The sequence below is a fragment of the Argentina silus genome (genome assembly GCF_951799395.1).
Source record: "Argentina silus genome assembly, chromosome: 1".
Taxonomy (NCBI): domain Eukaryota; kingdom Metazoa; phylum Chordata; class Actinopteri; order Argentiniformes; family Argentinidae; genus Argentina; species Argentina silus.
In genome coordinates this window covers 19,541,487-19,556,225 of record NC_139655.1, presented here as the reverse complement: position 1 = coordinate 19,556,225, position 14,739 = coordinate 19,541,487, and the positions used below count along the sequence as shown (strand labels likewise).

At 44.3% G+C, this 14,739-nt stretch overlaps 1 protein-coding gene across 1 annotated transcript in view; it reads left to right on the top strand.

Annotated features, from left to right (window-relative positions):
• Positions 1–14,739, top strand: part of sorcs2 (sortilin-related VPS10 domain containing receptor 2) — a gene marked incomplete at its 5' end in the record, with an annotated part of 163,059 nt that overhangs the window by 42,482 nt on the left and 105,838 nt on the right. The window contains one exon of the mRNA XM_083683063.1: positions 4,444–4,511. Coding sequence (XP_083539189.1) covers positions 4,444–4,511 — 68 coding nt within the window. The remainder of the gene's footprint in view (positions 1–4,443; positions 4,512–14,739) is intronic.

Here is a 14,739-nt window from a genome sequence, read left to right as displayed (position 1 = left end):
AGCTAGTCAAGCTCCATGCAGAAACGTGTTCAACCAGACATGACCGCTCAGGGTCGTCGACCACTGAGACCTGAATGGGTAACGCCATGATTAACACTGCTATTGATGGAGTGGAATGGTGGTATTTGTGACCTAGCGAAGAGAGTGTGGGAAATGCAGTTGTATACAAGAGAGAGAGAGAGAGACAGAGAGAGCGAGGGAGAGCGAGAAAGAGAGAGTGGTAATTCCTCAAATTAAATTGGCTAGGAATCTTATTTTAACAGACTTTGTGCTTTGTGAAAATCAATTGGGTTTCATTTTTGGAATAAAAACTCAAATGAAATCCTTTTTTTCAGACTGTGATGAATTGTTTATATGTGTGTGGTCTGTTTCTGGAGAATGTGTTTGCCCCAGGGGGTCACACACTCAGATGGAGTAATTGTATTTCACTGTTTTTGGTTTAAAAATGAATGCCCACATTCTTGTACTTTTTCCTGACTCTGAGTCTGTCCCTCTTTATTCCCACTCTTTCTTTTCCTTCCTCAAAAGCTGATTGATAGGGTTTCATTCAGACTCCTAGTAGGGAATGTCTTGAGGACAAATGACAAGATGTTGAGCCAGAGTTCATGATTGGCTGTGTTGCAGTGCTGGGCTCAATGGGGGCTCTTGTAACTTAGTGTGTAGTTATCCAGGGGTCCTGACTGCCCAGTTGACTTTCCTCCAGTAAACACGATTCCCACTGCATGTCATCAACAGAACATGATAATGCTGTTAGATTAGAAGGACCACACAAGAAATTCTGCATTGGAAATATGAACATTTGCTAAATTCTAGGCATAATAGGCCTCTAATGTACACCCCAGCTTTGTGATTGAGATTTGTGGAAATAACTGTGGCCATTGCTGGGTCAATCAGTTAATCATAAACTCCCTCATATTTTGTATTTTGATTGTTTTTCTGTCATAGTTTAGGCCAGAATGAGCCCTCAGACTTTGTTCACTCATCTTGACATATTTGCAGATCTATGTAGGCTCTACTGTAAGTATAGTTTTATGATTTATGTGTTTAGAATTACTGTAACATCACCAGGGGATTTAATTGCTCAAAAGTACTTGCATCAAAAAGGTAAACTGAAATCAAATAATCAACACATCTTTTCATAACTACAACTTTAGCGGTTCTCCTGTGAATATCCCAAGCTCTCTCCTCTGCTTTGCTTCAGCTTTGTAAAGAGCTTGCTCATTAGTCCAACGATGGCCAGCTGCCAGCAGAGCCTGACGAGCAAACTCCTCTCAGGTGTGTTGTGTGGCCAGAGGGGTAACTGCATGCTCCTTTAGCTGGCTCCCATGGCCCACAGTGGTAGGGAAAATGTTCAGTTTATGTGGCTGGCCCCTCACTGTTACACTACAATCAACTTGCTGCTGTATAAAAAAACAGGAAGATTGTTTTTAAGATTACTGTTTCGCTAAGACCTTTAGGATGTGCTGGTCCGCCTCTCAGTCAAATAAGTTTTAGGTACGTACTGCCAAGCTGCAGTCTCGGGCAGCGGCCAGAGCATTGGTGGCAGGCTGGGACCCTACTTCTCCCCTATTCAGCAGATTTTGACAGGATGGGGAGGCATACCACTGCCAAATAAAGGCTCCCTCTGTCTCCTCCCCACTTTGGTAAATGAGAGTGTACATCCTTGCCCTGTCCACTACTTCTGCAAAGAAAAATAATGTTCCCATTGAGCAGAACTCGATCCCAAACCAGCGCAACATGGGGATAGTACCGCAGAACAGTGTGGTGCACTGTTTCTCTGGAGCCACAACATTTTATGGGGCTGTCGGTTGGAAACCACTGGAATGTTGACGGATGAATGATGTATGCTTGAATCTCTTCGGCTCAGTGGAGAGAAATCGAGATGCTTGAGCTCTCTCTACTTTTCATATTTCACAGGATGCAATTTCATGTATAGCGCTCAAATCAATCTGTATTTTATGCAGGGCTCTCTATTGCAAACAACACAGATGCAGTTGTGACAGATCCCAGTGACACTAGCTTAGGCATGCTACAAAGCATTACGCTCTCCTGAAAGGAGTTCTGAACCCAATGTAGTTATGCTAGAGACTAGCTGTTATGTGGAATTCCTCAATATAGTGCTGCACAAGTATAGGCAACCCAAGACCTCCTCTGTTTGTTGTGTCATAGAAACTGATCTTGATCGAACCCAGAGGTCAGAGTCTACTGACCTGCTCCATGTATTAAGTTCCTCTTCTCACTTATGCATCTTTTCATGTTGAATCGAGAGGTTTGCACGGGACATTTACTGGAGTCAGATCAGATCAGCCACCTGTTCTCCCTAGACAGTTCCTTCATTCCCATACCCGTCATCCATTCCTTCATCTCTCCTTCTTTCCATCCCTCCCTCCTAACCAAACTTAAAGTTACCACTAAACTACTCCTCAACTTCTACAAGACCAGCTAATTAAAGTATATAAAACGTTATTGGCTTTGACAACAAAAGTCCAAATGTTCAGCACAATAAATCTAATCCTCGCTCTAAATGTCAGTGTTTCATTCCATTCCATCTCTGGCTGGCGGGAGTGTCAAGCCTCACTCTGAGTGTCTCATTAGGGCTGTGGAAAGGGACAGCTGTGCAGAGGCGGACAGTCTGTTTCCACAGACACCATCTGACTCACAGTGGGACAACACACGGCCTGGGAAGGCGAAGGGACTGCTGGCTGTGTCGCAGGATGGCACACTGAGCCTACCCGTTTCAACATACTTCACTTGCACGAGAAGTTCAAATAACTTGCAAATAATGCTTTCTGATTTCTCATCTGCGAAGAGTCTCTCAGAGCACTGCTATATATTTAGGGGCTTGTGTCCTCCATTACATCTGCTACGGTTGTTATAGTGATTTTTATCAAGTTTGCCAAGCTGCTGCATTGGGGATTGTCTTTGGTTCTGTTTGCTGGCCTCAAAACTTATTTGGAACCCAAGCCACACCAGGGATAGAACTTCGAGCTTTTGCTTTGAGCCAAGTGTCTCGAGACACAATAGAGTGCCTTTTGATAAAACTTTGTTTCGGGTTGTGGAATGGGCTCGGATCACATTAGGTAGTGTTCCCAGCTGTGGGACAAACTCTGGGTGGAATGGAATAATGTAAACCTCTCTTGAGATCCAATGTGGGTTTTGAAAACTGCCCCAGCCTCCAGAGAAGCCTCATGAAAGAGGCTTGTTGTCCACCCTGACTATAATGCTCTTGGTTGCATTGCACTGCCGTAGCACAAGGGGGAAACACTAGATTACATGCATACATCCTGTGTATAACAGAGTTATAATAGTGTTGTAACATACTCATAAGAAACAGGCTACCGCACTCCCACTCTGATGAAGCCATTCTGTCACCCACATTGAGATATAACAACATGGACTATCTTGCACACTCTGCACTGTGGTTACTTTTGGTCTCCTCAGAGCTGCCACCTTCAACACAGCATGCTGTAGGCAGCTGCTTCAGGGCAGGGTCCTTGGCCAGCCTCCCCCAGCCTGAGGGCAGGCCCAGTCTTCAGTCGTTCCAACACCTACTGTAACCAACCTGTCAATCACACCTTCAGGGCTACTGCACTTCTTGACCCTCAGACACCTTCGCCATGGCAACACATTCCCAGCAGGACCTGCTGTCAAAACCTGGAGCTCTCAGAAATATGAAAGACAAGAGTCTTTCTACTACACACAGAGAGTTGGTTTGTACCCAGGCCCAAAAATGCCCTGGTTGTATGAATAATAGATATGGAGGCCTCTATTGAGTTTATGTCAAAGTATTTTTCTCTGTACAAAAAATGTTCAGCACTTGCATTGAATCAAGGGTTTTAACTCAAGTGCCTCCTGAAATGATATTCAGTGTTAAACAAAACACCTGATTTGGCTTATGGGGGGTGGAGGGGACTCTGTAAACATTTCCTTCTAAAATAGAAGTGGCAAACAAGACAGCTATTTTTACAGGGTAATTGTCTCTCTGTGATAGTCTCTCTGTGAGCCCTCAAACAAAACTCTGCATAATCAGTAGTAGGGCTAGACTGAATCTGCGGAGGCAGAATTCCCTAAAGCTTCCTGAAATCATTTGAAATAAAGTACATATTTTTTTGATAATTGGTAAACAAACTAAGCAATGCTGCTCAACATATAGAAATGCAGTTGTATTGATTGAATATGCACACAAAGCTGTTAAAATTCCCTGAAGAAAATATTAAACTTCCCTGCAGATTCTGTCCCTAAGCATCAGTTCCTACTCATCTGCCAAGTCATATATATCGGAGACTGTATATTGACAAGTATTTCATATGTAATTACTTTAATTCATATGTAGGATGTAATATACTTACTGTATCGTGTGATGTCTGGGTCTTTCTTTTTGTGAGAGACTTGTATTTTACAAGGTGTTTGAAAGGTGTCTGACTGCTTTCCTTTCACCTTCAGGTCATCCTCATCCTGACCAAGTACTACCACGCCGACTCCACCAAGGTGCTGGAGAGCTCCCTCTGGAGGTAGGCGAAATGGCTGTGTTTGTTTATGTGTGTCTGTTTCTGTTATGTCTGGGCCAATTGCAGCCCCTCTATCTCTGGACAGAGACACACTGTAAGGTCAAAGGGTCGTCTTATCTCAGTGTTGTTGCTTCTCAGTGGAGACAGCGGCACTGAGTGTGGACAGAGCAGAGTGGATGAAGACCAAACATCAGCAGGCGCTTGGAGAGGGAAGGTGGCGGGAGCGGGAGCAGGCATTTGTTTGGACAGATAGCGTATCAGCATGGCACAGGGCAGGACAGTGGGCACCGTCTGTGCCAGGGAGGCAGGGTCACGTCTGGGGCTGACAGCCAGAGCATCCCCTACTTAGTAAAACTGCTTAGTCCCCAATGACACTTCACTCTATGTGTTAGGGCCACAGCATAGAACTCACATTTCAAAACATTGAAAGTTCTCAATGTTCTATTCTAGAGGACAAGACATTGCCACTAAAGCACATTGTCTTCCAAAACACTTGAGACAGAAAGGCTGGGTCCTTGTTCTTAACACTGGCTAGAAATAGCTATCTAGAAATCGCACAAACAGCAATGTGTCTCACGGGAGTACTACATTCATTCCATTCACCTCACTCTGGGCTCTCTGACTTCAAAGCAATGGCCTCTCATTAGCTCAGGCTGCCTGTGTCCCTCTAGGAGATGTATGAATAATGTACATATTTCTCCTCTCCTGTTGATGTTTTCATTATTATTATGAATAATGCTCTAAATTTGTGACAGACTAGTCTGACTGAAAAAAAGAAAAACAAGTTTAAAGAATAATGTAAATAAACCAAATTTAACTCACAAATTGGGCCTTTTTACCAGATGTTAGTCTCCTCTCCTTATTGTCCATAGCGGTGAGCAGAATTAGCATGTTTTGTCAGGAGCTGGCAAGATGGTTGCTGTGCTGTTGTGCCATTATGATGTGTGTGGGCCCAGTTCTCTGCCAGCCCTGAATAGTTGTGCACTGTCACTGCCCTTGAGTCTGGGCTTTGATGTCCTAAAGCTTGGGATCAAACGGGAGGGAGATGGGGAAGATGAATGGGCTCGCTGTCTCACTCTGTCAGGTGGTGTAGATCAAGATGCCAGGCAGTGCACAGGAGAAAAGTTAGAGAAGATAAGAGGAACTTTTCTGTGGTGTAGGGTCAGCAGGTCTATCTATCTATCTATCTATCTATCTATCTATCTATCTATCTATCTATCTATCTATTCATTCCTCAGCCTCAGCCTTATCATTCTCCCACAAGGGTTCCGGTTAAAATGTGAAAGTTCAGTGTGGGAATCAGGCACAGCCCCTGATTGTGTTTTTCTACAGTATGTCTCAGCTTAATGCTCAAGTATCTGAAGAGAGGCGAGTGGGGAAACAGCCTATGTTCTCCCAGTTGGGATTAACCCAGAGCAGATAATGAGTTTGTGGTGTGGGACAAGTGGGGTAGGGAGAGACAGTATGGAGAGAGTTTGGAGAGAGAGTAATGTTATGTCAAGGTGAACAGGATAACATTGATTATAGAAAATGCTGCACTTTTTATACTACTACCAATAACAATACTATGTACATCTTTTCCCTTAAGCAACAGGATGAAAACCTGTCTCTGTCCAGTCATGTTCGGACACTGTAAGATAAGAAAAACATGGAGAGGAATCAACATGTACATTTTTACAGTGCTCTGAGGTGGCTTGAGTGAGTTTGTGAAGACATCAGCTTTTGCTTTTCTCTCGTAGTATCTCTTTTATGCAGCGTGGCATTTTGGCTATCCCCAAGCTCTGGCGTCAGTGGTGTGGGTTTATTGCTGTCTCTGGCTCCCATAACCTGGGCCTTGAATCTGTTAAGGCTGTCTCAAGACCCTGTGCTATAACATGCACGATAAAGAGCTGAAAACATTCTCCTTTCTCATGAGAATAGCTCTCTTTGTGATGTGAGGAAGGAAATGCTGAGAGCTTAGTTTCTAAACTGTATGAGAGTGAGGCAATGCCAACCACCCAGGTTGTTTATGTCGAAAGGTATGTCACAGTTTGTGCAACAGCAAACGCTATTCTCAGAATAGTTTGAAATTGCTCCATGTGGAGTTATTTTGCCAATATCAGCTTCAAAGTCGGTACAGTAACGAACAAAGGATTTAGTTTAGTTTAGTTTATTAGACAATTTAAAAAAAAAACAAGCACACATAAATATAAAACCTACATGTACATGAATAAAATAATTGAGGATATAACAGTCTAAGACTTATCTCCATTGTGGCCCTCAGTAGCTAGGACAAGACTGTGCATAAGGCACTTCACATTTGATCATGTAAAATACATGCAATATACAATAGCTGTTATCTCTCTCTCTCTCTCTTCCCATCATTTCTCTTTATTGATTGAGTAAAGCGTTTGTGGAAGGAGCGAAACAAAGAGAAGACGGTGATAGAGAGAAGCAGAGAGAAACAATTCATGCAGTGAATATTGTCTGAGACAGCAGGCTGAAGTGTGCCCCTTAATGTTGTGGTGGGGGGCTCTGTCTCTCTTTCTGACCTACGCCCTGCCACAGTGGAAGTTAAAAGGAGAGCCAGCATGCTGGCACTGGTAAATAATTTATGTGATCACTGTGGCGATGCTGTTGTGTTTTTTTTCTTCTTCTTCAACTGAAGTGGCTCTGCACAGTCAGGGGGCGAGACCCCAAGGTGAGAGGAGAAATTATGGACAGTTAACCCTCTACACTCCCTGTGTGTGTGTGTGTGTGTGTGTGTGTGTGTGTGTGTGTGTGTGTGTGTGTGTGTGTGTGTGTGTGTGTGTGTGTGTGTGTGTGCATAGACATGCTTATGTGTATCTGTTCGTTTGTGTTTTCTTGTCTTATTGTTTGTGCGTGTGTGAGTGTGTATTTTGAGAAATGTGTAAGCGGTGTGATGATTCACCTCGCTGTTAACCTTCGAGCACTTTCACTCCCAATTTGAGTGTGTTTCCTAACCCTCCGTTTAACCCTGAAATCCCGGGCGTGCTTTTAGTTTTTAGCACAGGTTTATGTTTTCACACATTTCCTCAGGCTCATAAGGCACAAACAATCTTTTTCACAGATCACTCTCTGCATGACTATAACAGCTGCGGGGGCCGCAGTCCAGACACAGATCAGCTGTGGCCTCTCACTGTCTCCACTCATCCCAATGATGAATTAGCATGTCAGAGGCTCACAGCTATCAATCACCATACAGTATGCTGCATGCCCTTCGAACATTTGTCTTCATCTGCCAAGGCTATTCAGACAGAGAGACAGGAAATAGCAACAGAGTGAGTCACTGTACAATACAATATCCCAAAAACGAGGTTGCCAGCTGGTCACCCGCATCTTTACTGTACAAGAGGGACATCACTCAATATGTCGGTCATCCTCTAATGCAAACACTGTGACACAAATCCCATTAGGACTGGGATGTTTTGTGATTGTCACACACAACCACACATCCAGTAATCGCAGTGACTGGCTGGCGTGAGTAAGAAGTGTGGTGTGGTGTGGATGTGGCATACAGGACTTGTTCCTGCATTAGTAAGCACTGATGTCAAGTAGCGACAGAACTTGTGTGTTGACAGAACCCCTCTGAAGACTGCTCTTATGAGGTGAGCCGCATGCAATACACTTCAGGATGTCAGCCCCTCACACAAAAAGTTGTTTTGCACTCAAAAGATGAGGCAGGCAGGCAAAGAAAAAAAAGGAGATTATTGTCTTTCTTTCTCTTTCTCTTTCACTTACACACACACACACACACACACACACACACACACACACACACACAGATACACACACAGATACAGAATGTCTCTGTCCCATACATTTTGTAAACACATATTCACATATTCACATATCGCACATATGCATGAACACACACACATTTTTTTTAAAGGATGTTGTACATAACAGTTGCATATCCACACACTATGCACAAAAGCATGTACGCACACACCCACACCCACACATGTTAAAGCATCTGGGATTTATAATTCATGTGTTCTTCACACTTCTTTTGAACTTGTGAGGGGCTGATAGCCCAGAGACAGCTCCCCTCCCCCCCACTCCTTTTACCCCAGCCTCCACACTCCAGGAGGAGACATTCATAATGTATGAGGAGATCCTCTAACAGACCTTCACACATCTACATACTGACCCTTACACACCCATCATCCCTTACACACATGCATGCACACACACACACACACACACACACACACACACACGCATACACACGTGTCTGTCCCCTGACCTTGCAAAACCACTTTGGTTCACTCTGATTGTGTGTGTGTGTGTGTGTGTGTGTGTGTGTGTGTGTGTGTGTGTGTACACCCCCAGGGCTCCTCCATGCTCAACAATAGGGGGCACACTTCAGACGCTTGTCACACACGTTCCTCCCCTGCACTCCCAGCATGCGTGCTTCCCCTCTCTCTTTCTCTGTCTTCCTTCCCTTTGTTTCTTCTTACTCTCTATTATTTTCTCCTTGCCTGTCTTCGTCAGAATCAATACCATGGTACGGCCTTTGCTCACAACCCATCGTTATCTCTGTCAGATCCTGATGCTTCAAAGCCATGTTGGAGAAGCACACACCCAGATCAATCCCACATTACCATGTGTTGACAATTAGCCTTTCCGGGGTCCAGATCACGTTTCCCCAAACCGAACCAAGACAAGAAAAAAACATGGCTTTGTATCTAATCAAAAAGATCTGTGTATCACCTCGCCTTTCCTGAAATAATTGTTATTTAGTTATTTCTTTCACCACTCTACCGGCTGTCTCAATTTCCTTTCACTCTTTCCTTTGTTACCACTTTCTCTCCATGCCACCCTTTCATGCTATCTTCCTCTCTCATCCCTCTCTTGCTATCCTTCTCTCTCTCTCTCTCTCTCTCTCAGTCCCTCCCTCCTTCTCTCTCTCTCAGTCCAGATGGTCTTGGTGCTGTAAATAGTTAATCGAGGCAAGCGCATAGTCTTTCCCATTTCGCTCCAGTACTCTATGCATATTTTATGGCCCAGGGAGAAGGAGAAGGAGAGTCTACCCGGGTAGGGAGGCAGGAAGGGAGGCTGCTAGGCCTAAAAAAAATAGATGTGAAATTAATAAATCAATGGCGATCCTCAGCGCTGGATTATTGAGTGTGTTTGGGCAGCGCCCTACGCCACTGCAGTTGCACCCAGAGAGAGAGAGAGAGAGAGAGAGAGAGAGAGAGAGAGAGAGAGAGAGAGAGAGAGAGAGAGAGAGAGAGAGAGAGAGAGAGAGAGAGAGAGAGAGAGAGAGAGAGAGAGAGTTTGTTGTTTATTTGATTGTTGTTTATCTGATACTATAGTGGTAACTGATGATGAGTTATATTGTTGCATTTGGCACTGTCTGTCTAGAGTTCCAGAACTCAACACGATATTAGTTGCAAATGCCACTCAATGGTACTTGTGCTGTAGTTTAACTTCCCCAATAGTTTATACTGCTCTGCTACAATGTTAATTTGTAGGCAAAGTTGAAAATCAACAGATCATCCATAATACAAAACTGTAACTTCACTAAGCAAATGGAGAAATTGAGTTAGCAAGAGGTAGCAAGAGGAAGAGGAGGAGGAGGAAGATGAGTTTAGCACTACACCCACTCCTGGCCGTGGGAACAGCGAGAGTGAGTGGGTGACTGCGAGGCCCAGAGTCTGATGGCATGCTGAAGGTGATGATGGTGATGAAGATGGTGGCATATTAGCACTGACTGAATGATCAACTCAAGGTGTTAATGAGGCCTGGCAGGGAAGAAGATGGGAGGGAGAGTGAAGTAGGGAGACAAGGAGAGAGGGTGGAAGAGAGAGGGGTACAGTGAAACAGTATAGATAGGGTTTATGGATGGAAGACACTCAGCAGGCCTAATAAATGGCATTCTCTTATTAGTATATTGACTCATCCACCACAGCTACAGTAACTAACTTCAATGGTATTTTTTCAATATTAGATAACCAGACTGTAAGACACAATACACAAGTTATGGATTCTTGCAATATTGTTTAGTAAGACTCAGAGGAATAACAAATGCAGAGATTGTGCTTCCCATTGGTATGCAGCCACTCGCTTGGCCAGAAAACAGAGACAAACATCTTTTTACAGTTTGTGGGCCAATGAAAATAATAATAACACAGGATATATAGTTTGCACATTGTGGTAGTCTGCCAAGTGATGTCATCATTAGAAAGGGAGGAAGTCATAGACTGAGAGGCTCAGACCACCAGTGTGTATGTGTGCGCGTGTGTCCGTGTGTGTGTACGTGCGTGCATATGTGTGAACTTGCGCAAATGTGCATGTGCATGTTTGTTCTCTGAGAGCAACACAGAGCTGGTCTGCAGATCGTTTTCACCCTGGCTGAATGAGCTCAAGCACCCAGCCATCTGGAAGGAGTTTCGTATTTTCTTGGACATTCTTCCTGGAATGGGAACCAGAGAGCTCCAAACTACAGACAGCTGGGCCCAAGCACAGAGGGAGAGAGAGGAGGAAAGAATATCCCTCAGGATGTGTCTTTGAGAAAACTGTGAAAGCACCCAAAGCCTAGGAAACAATGCTTGGCAGTCTTGAGAGAAATCTCTCCCACTCTGATTTTGCCATCTCCCTCCTCTCTCTCTCACTCCCCTCGCTCCATCGCTCTCTCCCTCCCTCTCTCCCTCCCTCACTCTCCTTACATGTTCATAGATATCTACATAATTATTTCCAAAGTCACCCTCAAGTTCCGGACCACACAGAGGCCTAACAGAACAGGAGTAAACGTGCTACATGTGGGATTTGTAGTTTTCTGGCTCAGAGCACCATGTAGCATGTGGGTTATATCTGGTCAGATGGATGGGTTTTAGTTGGCGTGCTGCAGCATAACTTACATTCATTAGGAGCACTCAGACTTCCTTTGAGGTAGATTTTGTGTGGAATGGTGAGTGGGATATGGAGTCAGAGATGTAGAGAATGTTGATGTGCTGACTGGAAGGAGAATGTTGGTTCTTTTCTGCCCTCTCTGGACGAATGGACTCTCTGGATGTATTCAGGTGGGATTGTTACGGCACATTGAAGTTTAATGATGTGATTCGCCCACACACACACACACACACACACACACACACACACACACACACACACACCCACACCCACACCCTAACTCACCTGCCAAAGAACATATACACTCACTGAGTACTTTATTAGGAACACCTGTACATCTTCTCATGGTGGTGGTGGTGTAATGGTGTGGGGAATGTATTCCTGGCGCATTAATACCAATCAATCATCACTTGAATACCACAGCCTATTTGAGTATTGTTGCTGACCATGTGCATCTCACAATTTACCCATCTTCTAATGGCTACTTCCAGCATGATAATGCACCATGTCACAAAGCAAAAGTAATCTCAAACTGGTTTCATGAACATGACAATGAGTTCAGTGTTCTTCAGTGGCCTTCCCAGTCACCAGATCTGAATCCAATAGAACACCTTTGGGATGTGGTAGAACAGAAGATTCATAGCTTGAAAGTGCACCTGAAAAATCTGCAGGAATTGCGTGATGCAATCATGTCATCATGGACCAGAATCTCAAAGGAATGTTTCCAACATCTTGTGGAATCAATGCCACGGAGAATTGAGGCTGTTTTGAGAGCAAAGGGAGGCCCTACCCAGTATTAGTATAATGTTCACAATGCTCAGTGAGTGTATCTCTGTCCCATGGAAAAGGGAGCAAGAGGATATGGCTCAAGATGAAATAATAGGAAATGGCAGTAATACTACATAAAGAAATGAGAGTGAATAACATACTTAAGAATAAATGGAGCAGGTAATGAAGTGATAGAAAAAATGGACTGAGAAACTAATAGACCAACCAAATGAAGAGACACTGAGAGGGAAGAGTAATGAGTTTTCATTAACTTGCATTAATTAATGTTTTAACCTTGTGGGCCGCCCATCACAAAGTTGCCATAGAAGAGAGAACGGAGAGAGAGGGAGAGAGAGGAGGGAAGGAGAGAGGGAGGAGAGAAGATTGAGAGACAGGTCGTACTGTAATTACTTCTTTGAGGAAACTGTGACACTCTCAGGGGATAAAGGAGATGAATGACTTTATATCACATGCGTGAACACACACACACACACACAAACACGCACGCACGCCCAATCGCAAGCACACCCAAACGCACGCACGCACTCTCGCACACATGCACACACACTCCTATTGTTTCTAACTGCATTGTTTCCCAAATCTTAATTTCCTATTCATAAAAGCTAAATGAGAGAATGAGAGCCAGCTGGGGGTTCTAACAGTGCGTGTTAAACTGTGTGCGACGCCCCGGATAAGGATGTACCGCCACGCTAATGCTACGCTAATTACATGTTTCCTGACGGTGTATATGAGTTAACTGCTAGCACGAGAAGACGCGCTCAATGGAACCCTTCCTGTCCAAAGAAGGAGGGAAAAACAGGCCTAATCCTCTGGTTTGTATCAGCGGCACGTTCTCTCATTCTCTCTCACTGCAAGAAAGAGAAGGATTGAGATGAAAAGGAAGAGCATGAGAGTGCAGTCTTGGAAATCATGCACACACATCAGGGAGGTGTTGGTGACACATCATATTCACCTCACACATACACGCATGCATGCACACAAGCATGCTAGCGTGTGTCTGTAGCTGGCTCTGTGTGTGTGTTACAGTAACATTACTAAACCAGCAGCTGTTTGACCAAACTTCTATTGAACATGACTGCAAGGTTGATCAAATAGGTCTGTGCTGGGCCAACCAAATGCTGAGAGAGAGAGAGAGAGAGAGAGAGAGAGAGAGAGAGAGAGAGAGAGAGAGAGAGAGAGAGAGAGAGAGAGAGAGAGAGAGAGAGAGAGAGAGAGAGAGAGAGAGAGAGAGAGAGAGAGAGAGAGAGAGAGAGAGAGAGAGAGAGAGAGAGAGAGAGATGGAAAGAGAGATGGAAAGAGAGAGGTATGAAGAAGGACACAGCACGGTTAGGGTGGCTTAGAGAGAAAGAGGCAACAAGGGAAAGTGTGAAAGGGAGGAATAGAGATTGGTTATTTCAAGAAAAGTGAGGCAATATCTAATCTTTTTGAATAGATACAAAGTCATGTTTTTTGCTTCGGAGCGCCTCAGATTTCCTTTGAGGTAGATTCTGTGTGGAATGGTGAGTGGAATATGGAGACAGATGTAGGAGAGAGAGATATGTAAATACACACACAGAGTAAGAGATAGTGATGGAAAGACAAACTAAAAGAGTGATCCAGAGATGTAGAAAAAAAGAGTTCTCCCCCTCAGCAGCATACAGTAGCTTTACACACACACACACACACACACACACACACACACACAAAAACACAAAGACACACACACATACTCCGAACAACACAGAGCAGAACACACTATCCTGCCAACTCGCCCTGAATAGACTTGGCACCACCCAGCACCATCAGTAACACTTTAGTAGTCACAGAGTACTCTTCATAAAGTCTTATTGCTCTCTTATTTATGAGCTCCCCATTTTATATACACAAGAACAATGAGCCTTTTGATAACACTGCACGGATAATTACCGTAAAACAATTGCCATTATCACATTAATGACATTGTTAAGTTGTGCAGTTCAGGCAGTTGTGTGGGAGCATTTGTATGGGAGTACTGTAGTACAATGCAGTCGTTGGTTGGGATGTGATGTTTGACGAGGGGATATTTTCTTAGGGTGAGGGGAGTGCGAAAAGAGGTAGTGGGTTAGGGGAGGGAAAGGGGAAGAGGTGAGGAGAGATGGGTGGAAGATTTAGACTGCTGGGAAACAGGCTAATCAGGCCAACCATTTGGAACAGTGAAGGTGAGTCATCAAGTTAAATGTGTGATAAGAGCTATCAAACCAATGAACATACAGGTTGATACAGTATGACATGAAGATGGAAATGCTTTGTATACTGCTTCAGACTGGGCGATAGATAAAAGGGTAAAGCACTACAAGAGCTGATGTTGTCTCAGGCCACACGGCCGGGCTCAGAGCATGGCTCTGCTGCCTGATACACAAGTAAAAGACTCCTTAAACACAGAAGTTGTTACTGTCCTTTATTTTCCTACATGGGCAAGGGGTGAAAGGTAAGGGGTGAGAGGAGAGAGGGACGGGTGCCTCCATTTAGCATCAGAGGGAGCAGCTGGCCCATCTCCCACAGCACACCACAGAACTGGCAGCCGACCCACAATCCTCCGCTGTGTTAAGGGTCCCACTCAGGGCCT